General features: G+C 47.9%; 1 protein-coding gene across 3 annotated transcripts in view; it reads right to left on the reverse strand.

The window, feature by feature from the left end:
- NEGR1 (neuronal growth regulator 1) overlaps positions 1 to 19,203 on the reverse strand; it is a 153,111-nt gene that overhangs the window by 79,193 nt on the left and 54,715 nt on the right. For all 3 annotated transcript variants that reach the window (XM_059478663.1, XM_059478662.1, XM_059478664.1), the window contains exon 2: positions 10,893 to 11,125. In XM_059478663.1, the coding sequence (XP_059334646.1) occupies positions 10,893 to 11,125 (233 nt within the window). The remainder of the gene's footprint in view (positions 1 to 10,892; positions 11,126 to 19,203) is intronic.

A 19,203-nucleotide genomic window follows, 5' to 3' on the forward strand; every position in this document is an offset into this window, starting at 1 on the left:
TGTGACATATATCCTGAGCAAGTTTCCACTCCTTCTCTCAGTCCAAGGGAGGACAGACTTCTTCCCTGGATTAAGTCAGCGGATAAAAATTTATTCAGTATTTATTTTTGTTCTCACCACAAAGCCTAGAAATTAGTAATGATTATCTAACACTGAAACCTGGAATTGCTTTCCACATTATTAATTCCTCCTCTTGAGCTGCCGCAGAGCTGCCCCCATCCCACGGAAACGCGTGGGGAGCGGTGTGATTTAATCTTCCTGACACTGCAGTGGCATGGGAGCTGCTGGGATTAATGGGGATTAATGGCGTTATTAATATTCATATTCTACAGACAGTTAGCAGTGAATTGCCATCACCCTGCTGCCTGCCCGGCAGTTTGGGATGCCTGGCCACAGACAGGGCACAGAGTTCCGCCCTCATTTCTCTGCAGGAAAACGAGCTGGATTCCATTTCTTCCCCAGAGGGTCCCAGCCAGCCCCGATGCTGATGGGATGGCTCTGTGGCACTTTGCAGGGCACTGTGCTGTGAAATCCCGGTAAATTGGGATTTTAGCGGCCAGCCCGCCGGTGATGGCCATGGGGAGGTGCAGAGAGAACAGCAGCTCCCTCGCAGGGTGTGCTGGACTAACCAGGAGAAAACCATGCCCTGATTATCAGAGAATTATCCAACCTGGAATGGCAGGCCCAGCCCCGTGGGCACCTGGAATGGCCCTGCTGGCACAAATCCGGGCGGGTGAAAACGGGCACGGATCCTGCCCCTGTGAATTACCGCGTATAAACCACCAGGTGTAAATTATAACGGGTATAAACCACTGGGTATAAATCATCAGGTATAAATCACTGGGTATGAATTACAGGGTATAAATTAACGGGTATAAATTACCGGGTATGAATTATCGGGTATAAATTACTCTGGGGACTGGGGACTCAACTAACAAGGGATAAATCAAATCTGCAGGAGGATCACTGGCAGCCAGGGCTGAGCACTCCAAACCCTGCTTAACTAGAGGCTCAGGGCCCAGCTAATGACCCTGCCTAATTAGGGGCTCGGTGCCCAGCTAATGACTCTCCTTCATTAGGGGTTCAGTGCCCAGTTAATCACCCTGCCCTGGTCCTGCAGAGCAGCTCTGTCCATTGGAGGGGAGAGAGACAGCAGGGGTTTCTCCGTGCCAGGAGGCACCCAGAAATCAATAAATGAATAAATAATAAATAAATAAATAAATAAATAAATAAATAAATAAAATCTCTATTCTCGGTGCTGGGGCACCATGGCCTGGGCACCCAGAAATTAATAAATTAATAAATAAATAAATGAACAAACAAATAGAATCTTTATTCTCTGTGCCGGGGCATCACGGCCTGGGCACCCACAAATTAATAAATGAATGTATAAATAAATAAATAAAAATCTCTATTCTCTGTGCTGGGAAACCACAGCCTCAACACCCACAAATTAATAAATGAATAAATAAATAAAATCTTCATTCTCTGTGCTGGGGCATCACGGCCTGGGCATCCACAAATTAATAGATGAATAAACAAACAAACAAACAAACAAATAAATAAATAAATAAAATCTCAATTCTCTGCACCAGGACACCATGGCCTCAGCAGCCAGAAATAAATCAATGAATGAATAAATAAATAAAAATCTCTATTTTCTGTGCTGGGGCACCACAGCCTCAACACCCACAAATTACTACATGAATAAATAAATAAAATCTCTATTCTTTGTGCTGGGTCATCATGGCCTGGGCACCCAGAAATGAATAAGTGAGTGAATAAATAAAGAAATAAATAAACAAACAAATAAAATCTCTATTCTCTGTGCTGGGGCATCACGGCCTGGGCACCCAGAAACTAATAAGTGAATAAATAAAGAAATAAAATATGTATTCTCAATGCTGGGGCACCACAGCCTGGGCATCCAGAAATTAGTCAATGAATGAATGAATAAATAAATAAAAATCTCTATTCTCTGTGCTGAGGCCCCACGGCACCACACAGAAATTAGTAAATGAATAAATAAATAAATAAATAAATAAATAAATAAAATACCTATTCTCCGTTCTGGGGCACCATGGCCTGGGCACCCAGAAATTAATAAATGAATAAATAAATAAATAAATAAAAATCTCAATTCTCTGAGCTGGGACATCACAGCCTCAGCAGCCAGAAATGAATAAATGAATAAATAAAATCTCAATCAGCTCACGGTAACTGGAAGTTAAAAGCCACTCAGCACAGGCGGTGCTGGGGGCCAGGACTCCCCTGGGACACAGAATGTCAGGAGCCCCAGTGGAACTGCTCAAACTGCACTTTGTGCTTTGTGCCCCCTGGACAGGAGCTCCATGGGGAATTACTCCGTGTGATCCGTGAGGAGGGAGCCACAGGACAGCCCTGAGGGAGCCACAGCAGCCCCATCCTGCTGCACTCACAGCTCCCCGGGCACCCAGAATCACGGGATCCACATGGGTCTGGGTGTGAGGGACCCCAAAATCCACCCAGTACTCCCCTGCCATGGCAGGGACCCCTCCCCCTGTCCCAGGGTGTCCCAGTGCCCAGCCTGGCCTTGGGCACTGCCAGGGATCCAGGGGCAGCCACAGCAAAGCTGGGAATTCCAGCCCAGCCCCTGCCCACCCTGCCAGAAAAGGGATGTCACAATCACATTGTTCCCAAAAATCCCCCCAAATAATGAAGGCAATGAAAACATGTCCGTGAGGAAGTGGAAACCACGCAGCACACAGATAATGATTTCCACAGGATCTCAGGGACGCCAGGATGTGTGCTGGAGGTTGTTGCCCACCCTGTGAGTGAGCTTGTTTCCATAAATCGATGGGAGCTTTGAGCAAGGAATGATTTCTTGTTCCTAAAGGGCTCTGGGTACCTGTGCTGAGCAGGGTTGTGAAGGAAATGATTTGCCATAGCTCTCAAACCCCAAACCTGGGCTGAGGAGAGTTCACTCAGAGATTGCTGTTATCACATCCAGCGATTTGGGAATATTTATGGGCAAAATATTTGGGCGTGCTAACTACATCCAATTCAGTGGGAGCACAAAACAAAGCCTCTGCTTTGAAGTGTTTGGAACAGAGAGACTTTAAACCAACCCTTTCACTGTGTAATGGAACGCTTGTGTTAATTATAATTCCTTTTGCCAGGATCTGTTTTACATAACAAAGCTAATCTGCCAACTACTAAGGAAATTTCCCCATTTTCTCTTACAGATGATAGAAGGGGAAATAATATCATATTTTAAATGCAAAGTGGGGATGATTAAAATTTCAGTCTAAATAAAATAAGAACATTTCTGAATCCTGGAGACAACAAAACAAGTAATCCACGGGGGTCAACAGAATAACTCACTTACAATTCTCTACTTGAGCCTTTGGTATTACAAAGCTTTCTATAAGTAAGCAATTTTTAGCTGTTTATTCTGCTCCCTGTAATGTCTTCAGCGCTGCTGGCCTTGAGGCAGGTTTGGAATCAGAGGCTTAGGAACGCTCTGGTTTTATCCAGCTCCTCAAGTGCCTCTTTATCCATTCAAATCTGCACACTCACATTCAAGTTCATGTCTCTCTCGTGAGATTTCTGTTTAATCCTTTCCTTATAAATGAACATATTAACCTGAAGGGAGAAATGTTCAAAACATCAGGTGGGAAAAAAAAAAGGAGAAAAAAAAAAAGAGAAAAAAAAAAAAAGAAGAAAAAAAAGATGCCAAAACCTACAGTAAAAGAAGGGAAGAAGAGATTCTGTGCGTGCATCTCCTTGAGCACAGCATTCAAAATTCACCCATGGGGCTGCACAAATTCCCGAGCTTTTATCTGAATAGCTGGGATAAAAGACCTGTGATAAGTGGGTATAATAGGAGTTGGAGTCATATTACGGGATTGTATTACGAATCAATGCCGTGTGGTTTGATTTTGCTGTCATTTCCTCGTCTGGAGCTAAAGATCTTGTGCTATTTATTATCCTTGTTCCTGCCTCACAAATGACACCGTGCAGGAAATGGAGCCCCAGTAATTTCAGTCTCAGGGTTTGCATTGTGAGGCTCCTGTGAGGAAACTCCTCAGAACATCTCCCTGCAAGCTCTGCTCCCAGAAACCAGCACGGAATGTTACAGGGCTGGGATCAAAGGAAACAACATCAGTGTCAGGCGCTCAGCAAAAGGCAGAGAAAATCAGGAATCACAGAGTCCTTCATGTTGGAAAAGCCCTCCCACACCATGGAGTCCAACCATTCCCCACAACTGCCAAGGCCACCCCAACCACGTCCCCAAGTGCCACATGCACCCAGCTTTGCAACCCCTCCTGGCCTGGGGACTCAGGCCTGCCCTGGGCAGCTGTGCCAGGGCTGGACAGCCCTTCCAGGCAGAACTTCTCCTGATCTCCAATTCTCTGAGGCTGGAAATGCAGGATGTGGCTGGGGTGTGTGTTCCATCCCCATCTGTCAGAGCTGGGGCAGTTATTGCTGTTCATTGGGCAGCTTTCTTTATTTCTCCCACAGCCAATCCCCCCTCCAGGAGACCTCTTGTGTTAAAGGGCCATTAATTATTAATTATCTTCTGTCCATGGCCAGTGAGTGTCCCTGCATGGCTGATCCAATCCCATCATCCCATGGGGAGATGCTCCGCCCAGGGGAGGGGCCAAGCATTCCTACCTGGGTACAATCTGAGGTTTGGGACAACAGAAACAGCCTTTGCCCACTGCATTCCCAGAGGGAGCCCAGGCCCATCCAGGAGGGCTGAGCCACCATGGCATGGGACTGTGCCACCACCCTGACACACAGGGGGCAGCTCCTGCTCTCACTCTGGCAGGGGTTTGTTTTGTATTGCTGCATTTTCATTTTATTTTTATTTTTTCCCTAATAAGGACCTGTTATTCCTGCTCTCATATATTTGCCTGAGCCCCTTATTTCAAAATTATAATAACTCAAAGGGAGGGGGTTTACATTTTCCATTTTGAGGGAAGCTCCTGCCTTCCTTAGCAGACACCTCTCTGTTCCAACCTGGACACCAACTCCAACCTCCCCTGGCCCAGCCTGTGGCCCTGTCCTCCTGTCCTGTCCCCTGTTCCCTGTCCCCTCCTGTGTCCCTGCACCCCTGCCAGGGAAGGGAACCATGGGATTTGCTTCCCTGGAGGATTTAGACGGACAACTGAAGTTTTCTTCACACCTCTAGGAAAGCTGTACAATCAAAGATCCACTCCTTCAAATGGAGATTTTCCAGGCAGGAAACATTCAATCCCAGTCCTCTAAAGCTGCCTGTCAAATTCCTCACAATTCAATCGCGCGGGATGAATCTGCCACTTTACTTCTCAGTTGTTTTTTCAGTCGTCTCCAGAAGTTTTCCTAAATTAGCTCCATACATTCTTTTTAAAGACAGGCATTTGGTTCTGCTCCTTCCAACTGGTGGAGTTGGCTGCTTGCAAATATCAGACATTGTCATCCTCCTCCCTTCACCCTCTCTGAGGCGATGGAATGGAAATGGAGCCGTGGGGGTTTGGGAATAAGGAGTGATGCAGAACACGAGGAAATGCTCCTTGTGTGTGGAGTGTGAGGAGAGGCTGCTGAGCCAGAGCCATCCCACCCTGGTGCTTCTCCAGAGCCACAAACCCAGCTCAGAGCACTGAACGTTTCTCTTCTCCGAGTTCCCAGCTCATGAATCCAACACGGAGTAAATCCCATGGAACAATGGCCATGGAGTAAATCCCAATGGAACAATGGCGTCCTCGCATTTTGAGGTGGGTTTAGGGAGAGGATGCGCTGCTGTTGTTTCCAGTTTCAGAAATCACCTTTGCAACGCACAGCTCTGTCCCCAGCCCCTCTTTCCCAGCAGGTAAATCCTGAGGGGCTGGACTGGGGGTGCTGTGCACTCCCAGAACCTTTCCAGGACACCGCTCCCTGTTTTCCAGCACAGCCTCTGAGCCTAAACGTTCATTTTCCCTGGCTCAGTCCCAGGTTGTTAAAGTGCTTCAGGTCTGTGCATTTCTGCTCTTTCCTCTGCATTTCCCAGGGAGCTCCCTGCCCCTCTGCTGTTTGTGCTTTGTGAATGAGCTGCTCAGCAGAGCGGGGCACTCCAGCCTCGCCATGCCCAGCCAGCTCTGGGAGGGAGCTCCACACCAGATGTCACTTCAGGTGACACCGACTACTAGCTTTCAGCCTATTTCAGCCACTGAGAGCACAGACCTCCTAACAGTCCCTGCTTTCCAGGCCCTCGCATTGTCTCTGTAAAGGTGCAGAACCATTGCATAGCACCAGCTCTTCAGAACAAATCCTGCAGCTGCCTTTGCTGGGGCACAGCTGGCACCAGCAGCATCAATCAGGGCCCCTGTGCTGCTCAGGGGAACAATCCCATCTCTCAGGCTGACAGGAGCTTAAAGGCAGGAACAGACAAACTCCCTGCACATCCCTGTGCCTGGAGAGGAGCAGCAGCACGGGCTGTAGGTGCCAGGAGTCTGCTGTTGCAGACATTTTATGGAAAATCCTTTCCTTAGGAAACAAAATGCAAACAATGGTTATCTGCTGCTGTGGAATGCAACAGGTGCATCTGGGATTGGTCTCATGGGGTTGTTTCTAATTAATGGCCAATCACAGTCAGCTGGCTTAGACAGAGAGTCCAAGCCACAAACCTTTGTTATCATTCTTTGCTATTCTATTCTTAGCCAGCCTTCTGATGAAATCCTTTCTGCTATTAGTATAGTTTTAATGTAATATATATCATAAAATAATAAATCAGCCTTCTGAAACATGGAGTCAGATCCTCGTCTCTTCCCTCATCCTTGGACCCCTGGGAACACCACCACACTTAATACTGGAGCTCTGTGCGTTGTGTTTTAAGGCTCACAAGCAGGTATTGTATTTGAAATAAGCAGCATTGTTTAACACAGGTAGCTGTGCTTATAGTGGCTGGATAGAACTACTGTCAATATAGAATATATACTACACAGATACAAATACTGTCAGTGTGCTTTTGCTCTGTGTGATTGGTCAAGAAGCTCATAAAGTGAGTTGTGACATTGAGTTCTGTGCCTGCTGCCTGGGATGGGAGCTGCTGCTGGCATCTTCCCGTTGTCATCACCATGGAATGAGAGTGATGCTGGAAAATCAAACAGCTCAAGGCACATTCCCAGCAGTCCTGTCCTGTTTGTGATCTGTACACAGACCCCTGTGAGTACCAGATCTGTAAATAGCCCCCTGCCAGTGTGAGATGTGGAGCACAGATCCTGCACAGAGCTCTGGGATCAGCCGCTGCTGGCACCTTAAAGCGAGTGGGAGCAGCAGTGCAAGGCAGGGATGCTGCTGGTGGGACAGGGACAGGGACAGGGACAGGGACAGGGACAGGGGCCCTTTGGGGGTCTCCATCACACAGCAAGCTCCCGTGGCTGCCTCCCCTCTCCACAGAAACGTTTTTCCAAGTCTTTTTCTTCCCGTGCTGAGCAGGGACAGGATGATAACAGCGGCTGGCACCAGCAAGTTAATTTTATAAAGGGAACTGACACCCTGCTCGAGTGCTGGCAATTTAAAAGAGTAATGGATTGTCAGTTTTAGCTGGGAAGTGGTTGTTAGATGATTTTAAAGTCTTTTGCATATTTATTTTGTCCCACTTTAAATAAATTTGGGGAAGATTTATCTCGTTAGCTTCAAATGGAAGTCCCTCTTGGCCCGGCTGAGGAAACAAATTAGACTTTGCAAACATTGCAAAGACTAAATCAATACATTAATATTTAGGGGACATTAAGGGGGTTTATTAAACAGAAAAAGGGCCTAGAGTATTACTTTGGGAACATTATACATGTTTAAATAAAAACCCGAGGTTGTGGTTCCTGACTGAATCTGTAAAAGGCATTTCCAAGGATAACTGAATTATTTACAGCTCCTGTGTCGGGAGCAGATTCCTGCAGGCTGAGGGGGAGCTGGGAGGGCAGCATGGAGCTGGGCTGGGGCTGGGGTCTCTCTGAGCCCTGCCCTGTGTCCCTGTGTCCTTGTTTGGGTCTGGGGTCCCTCTGGGCCCATGTTCTGTGTCACTTTTGGGGCTGGGGTCCCTCTGAGCCCTGTTGTGTGTTCCTGTGTCCCTTTTGGGGCTGGGGTGTCTCTGAGCTGTGTCCCTGCTGTCCCAAACCTGAGGGAGATTGAGCTGATTACAGACTGCTGCCATCTAAACTTCCAATTAATTATTTCAGAATTCTCACTTCTTTTTAATAAGGTCACTGAAATTAAGTTAAATGGATTATCTTCCTCTCTTTCGTGTGTTTTTTCCTTCACAGATGTAAATGTGGGCTGAAGACACAAGTTCTATTTTCTTTTTTATCAAAAACCTCAGTTAATTTCCCTGCTACAAAAGGGAGTAACTGCAGTGAGTAACAGTGACCAAGCCTGTACCTGCTGGTGTCCTTCAGGCGCTGTGCTGGCTTTGGCACAGGGATTTGGGAGCAGTTTCGCTTTGTCCTCACTCATTTCTGCCCATAACAGAGGTTGTTCCTAATCTCCAGATTACCCAGCTAGGGGAGAACTTACAGAGAAACCTAAAGGTGCTCCCAGGATAACTCCCTGTGTGATCCCAGGATAACTCCTGTGTGATCCCGGGATAACTCCTGTGTGATCCTGAGATATCTCCCTGTGTGATCCCAGGATAACTCCTGTGTGATCCTGAGATATCTCCCTGTGTGATCCCGGGATAACTCCTGTGTGACCCCAGGATAACTCCTGTGTGATCCCGGGATAACTCCTGTGTGACCCCAGGATAACTCCTGTGTGATCCTGGGATAACTCCTGTGTGATCCCAGGATAACTCCTGTGTGATCCTGGGATAACTCCTGTGTGACCCCAGGATAACTCCTGTGTGACCCCAGGATAACTCCTGTGTGATCCCAGGATAACTCCTGTGTGATCCTGAGAATTCCCTGTGTGATCCCGGGATAACTCCTGTGTGACCCCAGGATAACTCCTGTGTGATCCCGGGATAACTCCTGTGTGATCCCAGGATAACTCCTGTGTGATCCCAGGATAACTCCTGTGTGACCCCAGGATAACTCCTGTGTGATCCTGAGATATCTCCCTGTGTGATCCCGGGATAAATCCTTGTGTGATCCCTGGGATATCTCCCTGTGTGATCCCGGGATAACTCCCTGTGTGATCCAAGGACAGCTGCTTGTGTCATCCCCCAATAACTCCCTGTGTCCCCGCTGACAGCTCCGTGTGTGATCCCAGGATTAAGCCCTCTGGACAGAAGGGGCTGTCCCAGTCCCTCCCAGCAGTGACCTCGGGGTCCCACTGGGATCACAAGTGGGTGTCAGGGCGTCCCTGCACAAAGGCAGGCACTGAGGGGCACAGGACCAGCCCTTCCCAAGCACCGATCCCCACCGTGTCCCCACCCAGGGCTCTGAGTGCCAGCTCCAGGTGCCACGTGCAGGGATGGGCACCCCAACCCTCCCTGGGCAGTTCCTGACCCCCTTTCCATGGGGAAATTCCTGCTGTGCCCACCCTGAGCTGCCCTGGCCCAGCCTGAGCTGTTCTCTCTCCTCTGTCCCTGTCCCTGTGTCCCTGCACGTGCCCCAAACCGAGCCAGAGGGTCCTGAGGCCTCTCACCAGCATCACAAAAATGACTCCATGATATTTTAATAAAGCACACACACTGAGCTCAGAGCTCCAGCCCAACATTCCCACAGGATTCCTGCAGGATTCCCGTGACTAAGGACAATTGGTGTGGGAGGTGGCTCACCCCATTATTTCTAAGGGATTTCCATGTGCCACATGGATTAATGGGGATTGCCAGCTCAATTCTTCTCCTCTATATTCATTGCTTTATTACTCATAAAAATGCAAAAGAAAATGTTAATGATGATTGCACCAAAGACTAATAAGTTAAAGCCTTAGGTTATACTTTGCATTTCTGAAGATATAAATGCAATTGCTTAATAATTATGCATATTTTTAACTATTGAGTTATTATTTCTCTATATGCTCCTAGTTAGCCTAATTAATTTTAAGCTCCTGTTGATGTATTTTATACACGCAATTAATTTCCAACTTGTTTTTTTAGCCCTTGCATGGGGGCATTAATTATTGGGAAGACAATCAAAACCAAGAATTGTTCACCCTGGAACAATACAATAAATATTAAATCCATGTGGAAACTGACAGGAAAGGAAAGGAAAGGAAAGGAAAGGAAAGGAAAGGAAAGGAAAGGAAAGGAAAGGAAAGGAAAGGAAAGGAAAGGAAAGGAAAGGAAAGGAAAGGAAAAGGAAAGGAAAGGAAAGGAAAGGAAAGGAAAGGAAAGGAAAGGAAAGGAAAGGAAAGGAAAGGAAAGGAAAGGAAAGGAAAGGAAAGGAAAGGAAAGGAAAGAAAGGAAAGGAAAGGAAAGGAAAGGAAAGGAAAGGAAAGGAAAGGAAAGGAAAGGAAAGGAAAGGAAAGGGGACTCTGAAGGCGTTGCAGTTTGCCATTTCTCTTCACAGAGAAAAGCAAGGCACAATTCTTCCCTGGAATATTTCTGGGTTTCGCATTCTCTGAACCTCAGAGAAAGAAAACACAATTCTTACCATTTGCTGTGCTTGTGTTTGGCAAAAGTAGAATGCAATGTGGAGATTGTTTTCCCAGGGTGATGGTGCTTTGCTTCCTTGGCCTGCCAGGTCCAGGTGTGTGTGTTGGGACTGTCACTGACAGTCATGAGATACTGTGCAGTTGTGTGCAGAGCTGAGTGCTTGACAGATTCAGTTTAGATGTAACGTGTAATATAATATAGTGTATATAATGTAATATAATACAGTGTAATATAATATAGAATAATATAGTATAATGAAGTAATTAATTAACCTTCTGAAAATAAAACTCAACTAAACCCACAAAAACCCAACAAAAAACCCCCAAAAAACTGTAACGCCAGGGCAGCGCTGGCCTACCTTGCACGGTGAGGTGCACCTGCATGGTCCTGGGCGTGTGCTGGGTCTGCACGGAGCAGGTGTAGGGGCCGTCGTCGGTCACGTCCACGTCCTGGATCTGCAGGCTGTACTCGCGGCGGTTGGCCGTGGCGATGGACACGCGCGGATCCACCGACCACTTGTCGCCGCCCGCGAAGATGATGCTGGAGCGGTTCAGCCAGGCCCCCTTGGAGGCTCCATCTTCCAGGTAGCACCTGGGGAGAAGGGAAACCCTGAGCACGGGGCTGGGGGAGCTGCCTGGTGCCGCTCGCTGCTGCGTTTGGGCTGAGCACAGCCGGGGTTTATCGGAGGATAAACCCCACACCGGGGATCTCTGTTAGCTCAGAGCCATCCTAAGCCCCACAGCCCAGCCTACAGACACAGAGCCACAGGTGTATCTGCCTGCCCTGCTCTGCTGCTGGAGCACTGGGAGGACAGCCTCAGTTATTAGTCCAGCCCTTTGTCCTGCAGCCCGAGGGTCAGCAGCACCGTGTGCTCCGTGGAAAATTCCTGCCCCGTTCCTGAGGCACAGCCCCTTGTACTGCTGAGCTCAGGAGCCAAGAGACTTCTCCAAGGAAAACCACTGGGACATCAGAGAACCCAAAACAGCTTCTTTTCAGAGGGGTCACAGAACCCCAGAATTCCCCAATGGGTTGGGTGGGAAGGGAGCTGGCAGCCCATCCCATTACCCCATTATCCCATCCCATCCCATGGTCCCATCCCATTATCCCACCCCATTACCCCATCCCATTACTCCATCCTGTTATTCCACCCCATTATCCCACCCCATTACCCCACCCCGTTATCCCAGGAGCCCCTGTCCCTCGGGGGCTGCAGCGAGGGGTCCCAGGACAGGGAGGAGATTTAGGAACAGCTTTATTCCACGAGCTGTTGAGGGGCCTGAGCCAGCCTGAGGGGTGGAGGATGCCTAAGCCTGGCCCAACAGCACTGTGCTCCATTTCCCACAGCCAGCACGTGGGAAAAGGAGGAGCAGCTGATGGAATAAGGGCCCAGGAAAAGCTGCACGGGCTCAGGGCTGAGAGCAGGGAGCTGCAGAGCCAGCAGCCATCGGGAAGTGATGCTGTGGCGCCAGGAAACCTGCATTTCCCTCCACAAGTTAACAACTCTTCAGGAAACGTGGAGAACAAATTAGGCAAATTTTAGACTCACCCCCCACCCATGGCCACCTTGGAATTTAAGGCTTTGAAACAGTTTTAAAAGCTGGAGGAAGGTGGGAAGGAGGATAATACAAAGTGCAACAGACTAATGGGACATTTTTATCTCATAAAGAGCTTTCTACATGAAGGAAATCCAAGAGAAGAAGGGAATGCAATAGAGTTCATCCCTTTGATGAAACATTAAAATAGCACAACCATAGAAACTGGACGGAGAAAATGGTGATTTGGTGCCTTAAGCATCTGGCAGTATTGTTTAAGAGGAAAATGACATTCCATTCAGGAATAAGGAACTGGAAACATCAGGCTGAAATGGTTCAGAAACAAAGCAAGAGAATAACCATTCATTTAATTAATGATCTCAACATTAAATCTGAAAGGGTTCTGAGGGCTAAAATATCCCCATTTATAGAGCAGAGAATTGGGATGTCACCGGGAAGTGGCACTTTGAGGTTGGCATCCCTGCAGGAGGAGCTGTGCAGGGTCTGGTCCCATCCAGGGAAGGCAAGGAGCCTCTTTCAAAGTCCTGAGAACGTTTTGAACTCGATTCTAACGAACAGCGGGGTGGGAGAGGCAGAGAAAGCCCCAATTCACGGAGGTTTTTCTAGCACGTGTTCCTTTCCCAGAGGCTTTCTGCAGCAGCTGGATGCAGTCCATCCAGCACAGCTGAGCAGGGAGCTGTGTCTGCCCGGGGCTGGGCTGCAGTGGCAGCAGATTTAGGGTCCTTCCCACCCCAAACCACCCTGGGAATCCAGGAATTACAAATCAGCATTTCTGCAGGTAGCCTGTGGCTCAGTGAGCATTTACCACTCCATTAATTCTACTCTCCCACTGTTTATTCACACTCGCACATCCAAACCTTGGAGAGAAGCCTCAGCTCTGTGAATTCTTCCCCAAGGAGAGAAAAGCATCCCCATCCTCCTCCTCTCCCAGCATAAAAACCCAGCTCCACCACTCCACCAACTCCCTGCCCTCTGTGTGGCTTGCCAGGAAAGAAGAAAAATCAGAAAACCATTCACAGAATCACTGGGGCTGCAAAAGACCTCCAGGATCTCAGGATGGTGTCACAGACATCTTTTATGGAAAATCCTTTCCTTAGGATTGTTCCTCCTGAGAAGCTGGGAGGCCTCAGGAACAAAATGCAAACAATGGTTATCTGCTGCTGTGGGATGCAACAGGTGCATCTGGGATTGGGCTCATGGGGTTGTTTCTGATTAATGGCCAATCACAGTCAGCTGGCTCGGACAGAGAGCCGAGACACAAACCTTTGTTATCATTCCATTCTTAACTTAAGGAAAGGATTTGTCATAAAAGATGTCTGTGACAGTTTTCAGCAGCAGCCAATACCCTGTGCTTCCCCAGCACCCACGTGGGATGTGATGGCTAAAGTGCATATTTACCCCACGGAAGCAGCAATCAGATGATTCATCTCAGAAATGTTTTCCAAGCTAACAGATTTAATCCCTGGCTGTTTGTAAATCCCCTTGCCGGCCTGGAGTCCCTGTCACTGCCCAGAGCTCTCCTGCAGGACACAGAGCTCACCTCCTCCCACCGAGCTCTGAACAGCACAGCCTGAGATGGATTTCTGCAGGGGAGCAGAAACAGGGAAATCCAGGGGTTTTACTGTTTAAGGGAACCTTTTCCTTTTCCTTTTCCTTTTCCTTTTCCTTTTCCTTTTCCTTTTCCTTTTCCTTTTCCTTTTCCTTTTCCTTTTCCTTTTCCTTTCATCCCAAACCTTTACAATTTCCCAAGGAAGAGCAGTTTTTCCCCATAGAGTTTGTGTGCCACTGGGCTTCTCCTGCCCAGGGCAGGGCAGGGATTCCAGCAGAGCACGAGGAGCTTTAACAAAAATAATAACAATAAAACCCTTCCTACAGCAATCTCTGGGAAATCATTCATTAAAAGGATGACCAACAGTAAAAACTGCAAATATCAGGGACCTTCCCTTGCTTTTCCCCTTCCTCTCTTTCCCTTTCCTCTCTTTTCCTTTTCCTCTCTTTCCCTAAATTCTGTTCCTATTAAATTCCCTGTACACCCCAGCAGCATTTCCTGCAATGTAATTTTCAAAATCTATGCATAGAAACAATTATTTTTAGCAATTAATGATAATGCTGCAGCACAACTAAAGTAAGCATAACAGGCATTAAATAAAAGTGACTTTTGCTCTTTTTACCTTGCCATGGCTTGGAAAAGTATTGATGAAACCATAGCTGAACTCAGCAGAGAATTCTTCTGTATTTAAATTTGGAAGATTGGAAAGAAGCACAGTTTCTTTTTTAACTGATGATTGTAATCAGAAATTCCCCACACAACAAGCATAAAAAATAGATTTTAATGTTAACTGTCATACACGGCTGAGGGCACTTTATTATTTTTCCAATCATTATTAATGGGGATGATCTTCTGTAATTTGTAAGTACGGAAAAATATAGTCTCACCCAGCTTCCCTCAAGTTTTTAATCCTCTTTTTTTTAATGCCTCCCACTTTCCCAGCTCTCTAGTCTATTATTCCACCGTAATTAAAACAGAGATCCATTAATCTTTGTAAAAAACACAGCTCTTGCACTTGCTTAATTAAAACTGCACAGGGGCTCTGCTCCAGGAGCCTCCATGGGCTGGGATCCCACCTGAAGGACAGGAATGGTCTGGAACTGCCTGGAATTACCTAGAATTTCTTGGAATTGCCTGGAATTGCCTGGAACTGCCTGGAATTGCTTGGAATTGCCTGGAATGCTCCCCAGCCTGGTCCTGCTGTAGAAACCCCAGGAATGGAAGACATCCTGTGTCCAAGGAGCCTGGGCTGCAGATGGAAGGTGTTGGGCAGTGCTTGGGAGGAGAAAACTCTCCCATTTCTGCAATGGTTTGGGTTGGAATGGACCTCAAATAAATCCCACCCTGCCATGGCAGGGACGCTCCCACTGTCCCGGTGCCCAGCCTGGCCTTGGGCACTGCCAGGGATCCAGGGGCTGCTCTGGGCACCTGTGCCAGGGCTGCCCACCCTGACAGGGAAGGATTTGTCCCTAATCTCCAGTCTAACCCTGCCTCCTTGCAGTTTAAATTTATTTACGTTATTGATCCTTTTGCTTTTGCGTTCAGAATTCACTTTCTCACACTGGCTGTAGGTCCAAACCCGTGATTGTGCTTCTGAGTAATTCCAGCATCATTAACCCCTCCTGCCCCTGCAGCAGTGCTCCCAGAGCCCCCAGGGGTGCTCACTGGCCAGGGAGTCAGATTGCTGTGGTGGCACAGGGGACACCAGCACAGCACACAGGACACGGGGCATCTCCAGCTGCTGGGCTGGCTCATAAGCCCATCTGCCTTGGGATGCCCCAGCAGGAAATCTGTCTGCAGATAACCAGGGATTCACCCCTCCATCTGAACCTCTCCCAGCAGAGAACCAGCCCAATGTTAGTAATTAAGAGCAAAAGTGTTTGTTCCTCTGCAGGATTTGGAGTGCAATTTCCCTACAGCCGATGCCGCGTGCCCTTTAATCTCTGTGCTTCCACGCTCAGCACCTGCCAGCCCGTCCAATGGGAGAAATCCCATTTTCCTGGGGTTTCCACATTCCCAGGGGTTCCTGGCACAGCACCCCAGCCATGCCCTTAGTGGGTGTTTCCCTCCTGCCACCAGGAAATGGACTTCTCCCCATGGCAAGGACGGAGAAAACACTGCTGCCACAACTGCAATAAATCCATTTGGTTCTAATTATACAAAATTATTTTCCCCCTCTCCCTTTCACAGATGTATTTTTCATACTAAAATGGACAAAACATTGCAGTGTAAAGCTCAGGATTTTTAGTCATTAATCACTTCCTTCATGGGAGCCCACATTATTTTCTGTTTGAAGGCTCAGAAATAATATCCCACGCCACTGTTGGTGTGAGAGCCCTGGTTCCAGCTTCAGATAGTAACTCCCAAATTCATCACATTATTTGCAATATTAAAAAGGGTCTGGCTGCTGCTTTTGATATTTATTAATTCCTGGGGATTTATGATACAGAAACACTGACTTCCAGAGATTACAAAGAAGACATTACCAATGCAGAGAGGTAAGGAAACAATTCATGACCTGGCTTTGCCTTCTGGTTTTGTATTATTCCTCAGGGAAAGGGTCTTGGTAATTTTGGGAGTTGATTGTGTTTATTTTATAAGACCACGAATTTCAGAGGTTTTTCTGACTCTTTTTTACCACACAACACTGAAACAAAATTAAAGGAAAAAAAAAAGAAAAAAAAAAAGCAAGAATAAGCTCAGAGACCAAAGCAAGGCAAATGTCTGGGGAATGAGAAAACATTTCCTGTTACTTCCCAAATTTCCAATATCCCAGCATGTTGCTGAGGGGTTTTGGCACCCTGGAGTATCCAGCTGGATTAGAGCAGCCAGTAAGTGCCTGCAGCCCCTGCCCAGCTCCTCAGGGATTCTGCAGCCCCTGCCCAGCTCCTCAGGGATTCTCCAGCCCCTGCCCAGCTCCTCAGGGATTCTGCAGCCCCTGCCCAGCTCCTCAGGGATTCTGCAGCCCCTGCCCAGCTCCTCAGGGATTCTGCAGCCCCTTCTCTAGGTAGAGCTGTGGCTGCTCCTGCTCCTCAGCAGAGCTGGGCTCCCCTCACCTTTTCTCTCCCAAGCTCCAGGGATTTCTCACTATTCCTGTTCTTCCCCATGTTCTCCCTGGAAAGGCTTTTATCACTATCAAAGCTTAATGGAAAAAGGACCTTTCCGTGTGCAAACAGGTTGGGTTTTCAGTCTCCTCATAATAATATCTGCAGTGTGAGTGGGGAGGACAGGCAGCAGGGAGATAATTGTGTGCTGGGTTGTGTCCTTTATCGGATCAGCCTTGACCTGGGGCCCTTCCCCGAGCAGGTGATGGCAGCCCTGCCCCACAGCTCCTCCAGGCTGGTTTAAATAAAATAATAGAGTTAATGACAGAAACAAAGCTACCTGGAGAGGTGCAATTCATCACGGCGTGTTCCACGCCATTATCTTAAAAACATCCAGTGTAGTAATCACTTGAAGGAGTGATAACACATAATTGTGTGTTCTCCAAAATTATAGGTGAATGGGAGTTGCAGCTAATGAGAGCCAAATAGCAGCTCAGGAGCTGCAGTGATTACGGCAGATGCGGTGATGAATGCATTTATTACTGGGCTATTGCAAAGCTTTTTATAGCAGAGACAGCAGGTTTATAAATAAATAACCAGCCCCAAAGGTACCACACGTCTGACCAAGCAGCTCCTGGTGCGGAAACCTCCAAAGCTGGCTGCGAACAGCCCAGAGGAGTGCCAGTCCCACCCAAACACTCCCATTCAGGGGTGCTGCTGTGTCACTGCTCCCAGAGGATGTGCTGGGACCCCTCTGCTGCCCCTCCAGCCCATGGAAATCAGCCCCAGCAGGGCAGGAGCAGCTCCTGCCCCCAGGCCCAGGCTGGCTCCTGCTCCAGAGGCAGGTGATCCACGGCACGTCCCTGCTCTCTGGCAGGCAGAGCACGTTCCCCACGAGTGTCCCCCCAGCAGGTCACTAGATAACAATCTATGTCACACGGCGCTGCTGGCACTTCTGCAATTCCATTTTTGCCAGAATATTTCAGAAGCGATCTCCAGCCCCCGGCGGAATGAAAACAAAAATTCAAAACACCAAAGGCTCCCAGGAAATAGAATTCCTGCCCAAACTGATGACTGAATGACTCCATTTGTCTCCCTTCCACCAGGGCTGATCCATGATTTCATCTGGGCATATCTCCGGGAACATTTACTTTGTTGATATGCCACTGGTTGGAATATTAGTGATAAATAATAAAAGAAGGCAAATTTAATTGTGCTGCAGTCTCTCACCACAATGAATCTTTCAGGAGAATCACAATGATCTCTTGATTTACAAGAGCAGGAACTGGTTGTGGATGGATGATGTAAATACAGGGCCTTGGCACAGATGGCTGGGGCTGTGTTTGCCAGCAACAGTCAGATTTCTGGATGAACCTCCCAGCTGCCTGCTCCAGACGAATGCATTAATAACAACACTATTGAGCAGCTCCTGGGGGGCAGATCCTGCTGGGAAGGAGAGAAGGAGCCCCCCTGGACCAGCCCAGCAGGGCAGCACTGGGGAGGGGTCCCGGGCTGGGTGGGGAGGGGGCCCAGGGATGGATGGGGAGGGGTCCTGGGGATGGATGGGGAGGGGTCCCGGGGATGGATGGAGAAGGGTCCCAGAGATGGACCATCCATCCCTGGGACCCCTCCCCATCCATCCCCGGGACCCTTCTCCATCCATCCCCGGGACCCCTCCCCATCCATCCTTGAGCACCTAAGCAAACACGGAGCACTTGAACAATCATTGAACACCCAACACTGAGCACCTAAACAAACACTGAGCACCCAAACAAACATTGAACACTGAAACATTGAATGCTTAAATAATTATTGAGCACCTGAACAATCATTGACCCAAACTAACACTGAGCACTTAAACTCTGAGCACCTAAAACATCATTGAGCACCTAAACAAACACTGAGCACTTAAACAATGCTGAACACCCAAACAGTGAGCACCCAAACATTGAGCACCTACACAAACACTGGGCACTTACATATGGAGCACTTAAACATTAAGCACTTAAACGATCATTGACCCCTTAAACAGTCATTGAGCACTTAAATTATCAATGAGCACCTAAACAAACAATGAACACTTAAACAATCAATGAGCACCTAAACAAACACTCAGCACCTAAACATTGAGCACCTAAATGGTCATTGAGCACTTAAACAAACACAGAGCACCCAAACATTGAGCACTTAAACATAGAACATCTAAACAAACATTGAGCACTTAAATACTGAGCCCTCAAACACTGAGAACCTAAACATTGAGAACCTAAACATTGAGCAGCTAAACACTGAGCACTTAAAAAATCCTTGAGCACCTAAACAATCACTGAGCACTGAAACAAATATTGAGCACACAAACATTGAGCACACAAACATTGAGCCCCTAAACACTGAGTACTCACACACTGAGCTCCCAAACGATCCGTGATCACCAAAGCCCCTCGCTGCCTGCCCAAAGCGCCTCTGTCCGCGTCTCACAGGTTCTGTCACTCCTGGGGAAGCCCTTGGTGCCCCGAGTCCCTT

The sequence above is a fragment of the Ammospiza nelsoni genome, chromosome 9 (assembly GCF_027579445.1).
Source record: "Ammospiza nelsoni isolate bAmmNel1 chromosome 9, bAmmNel1.pri, whole genome shotgun sequence".
Lineage (NCBI taxonomy): Eukaryota > Metazoa > Chordata > Aves > Passeriformes > Passerellidae > Ammospiza > Ammospiza nelsoni.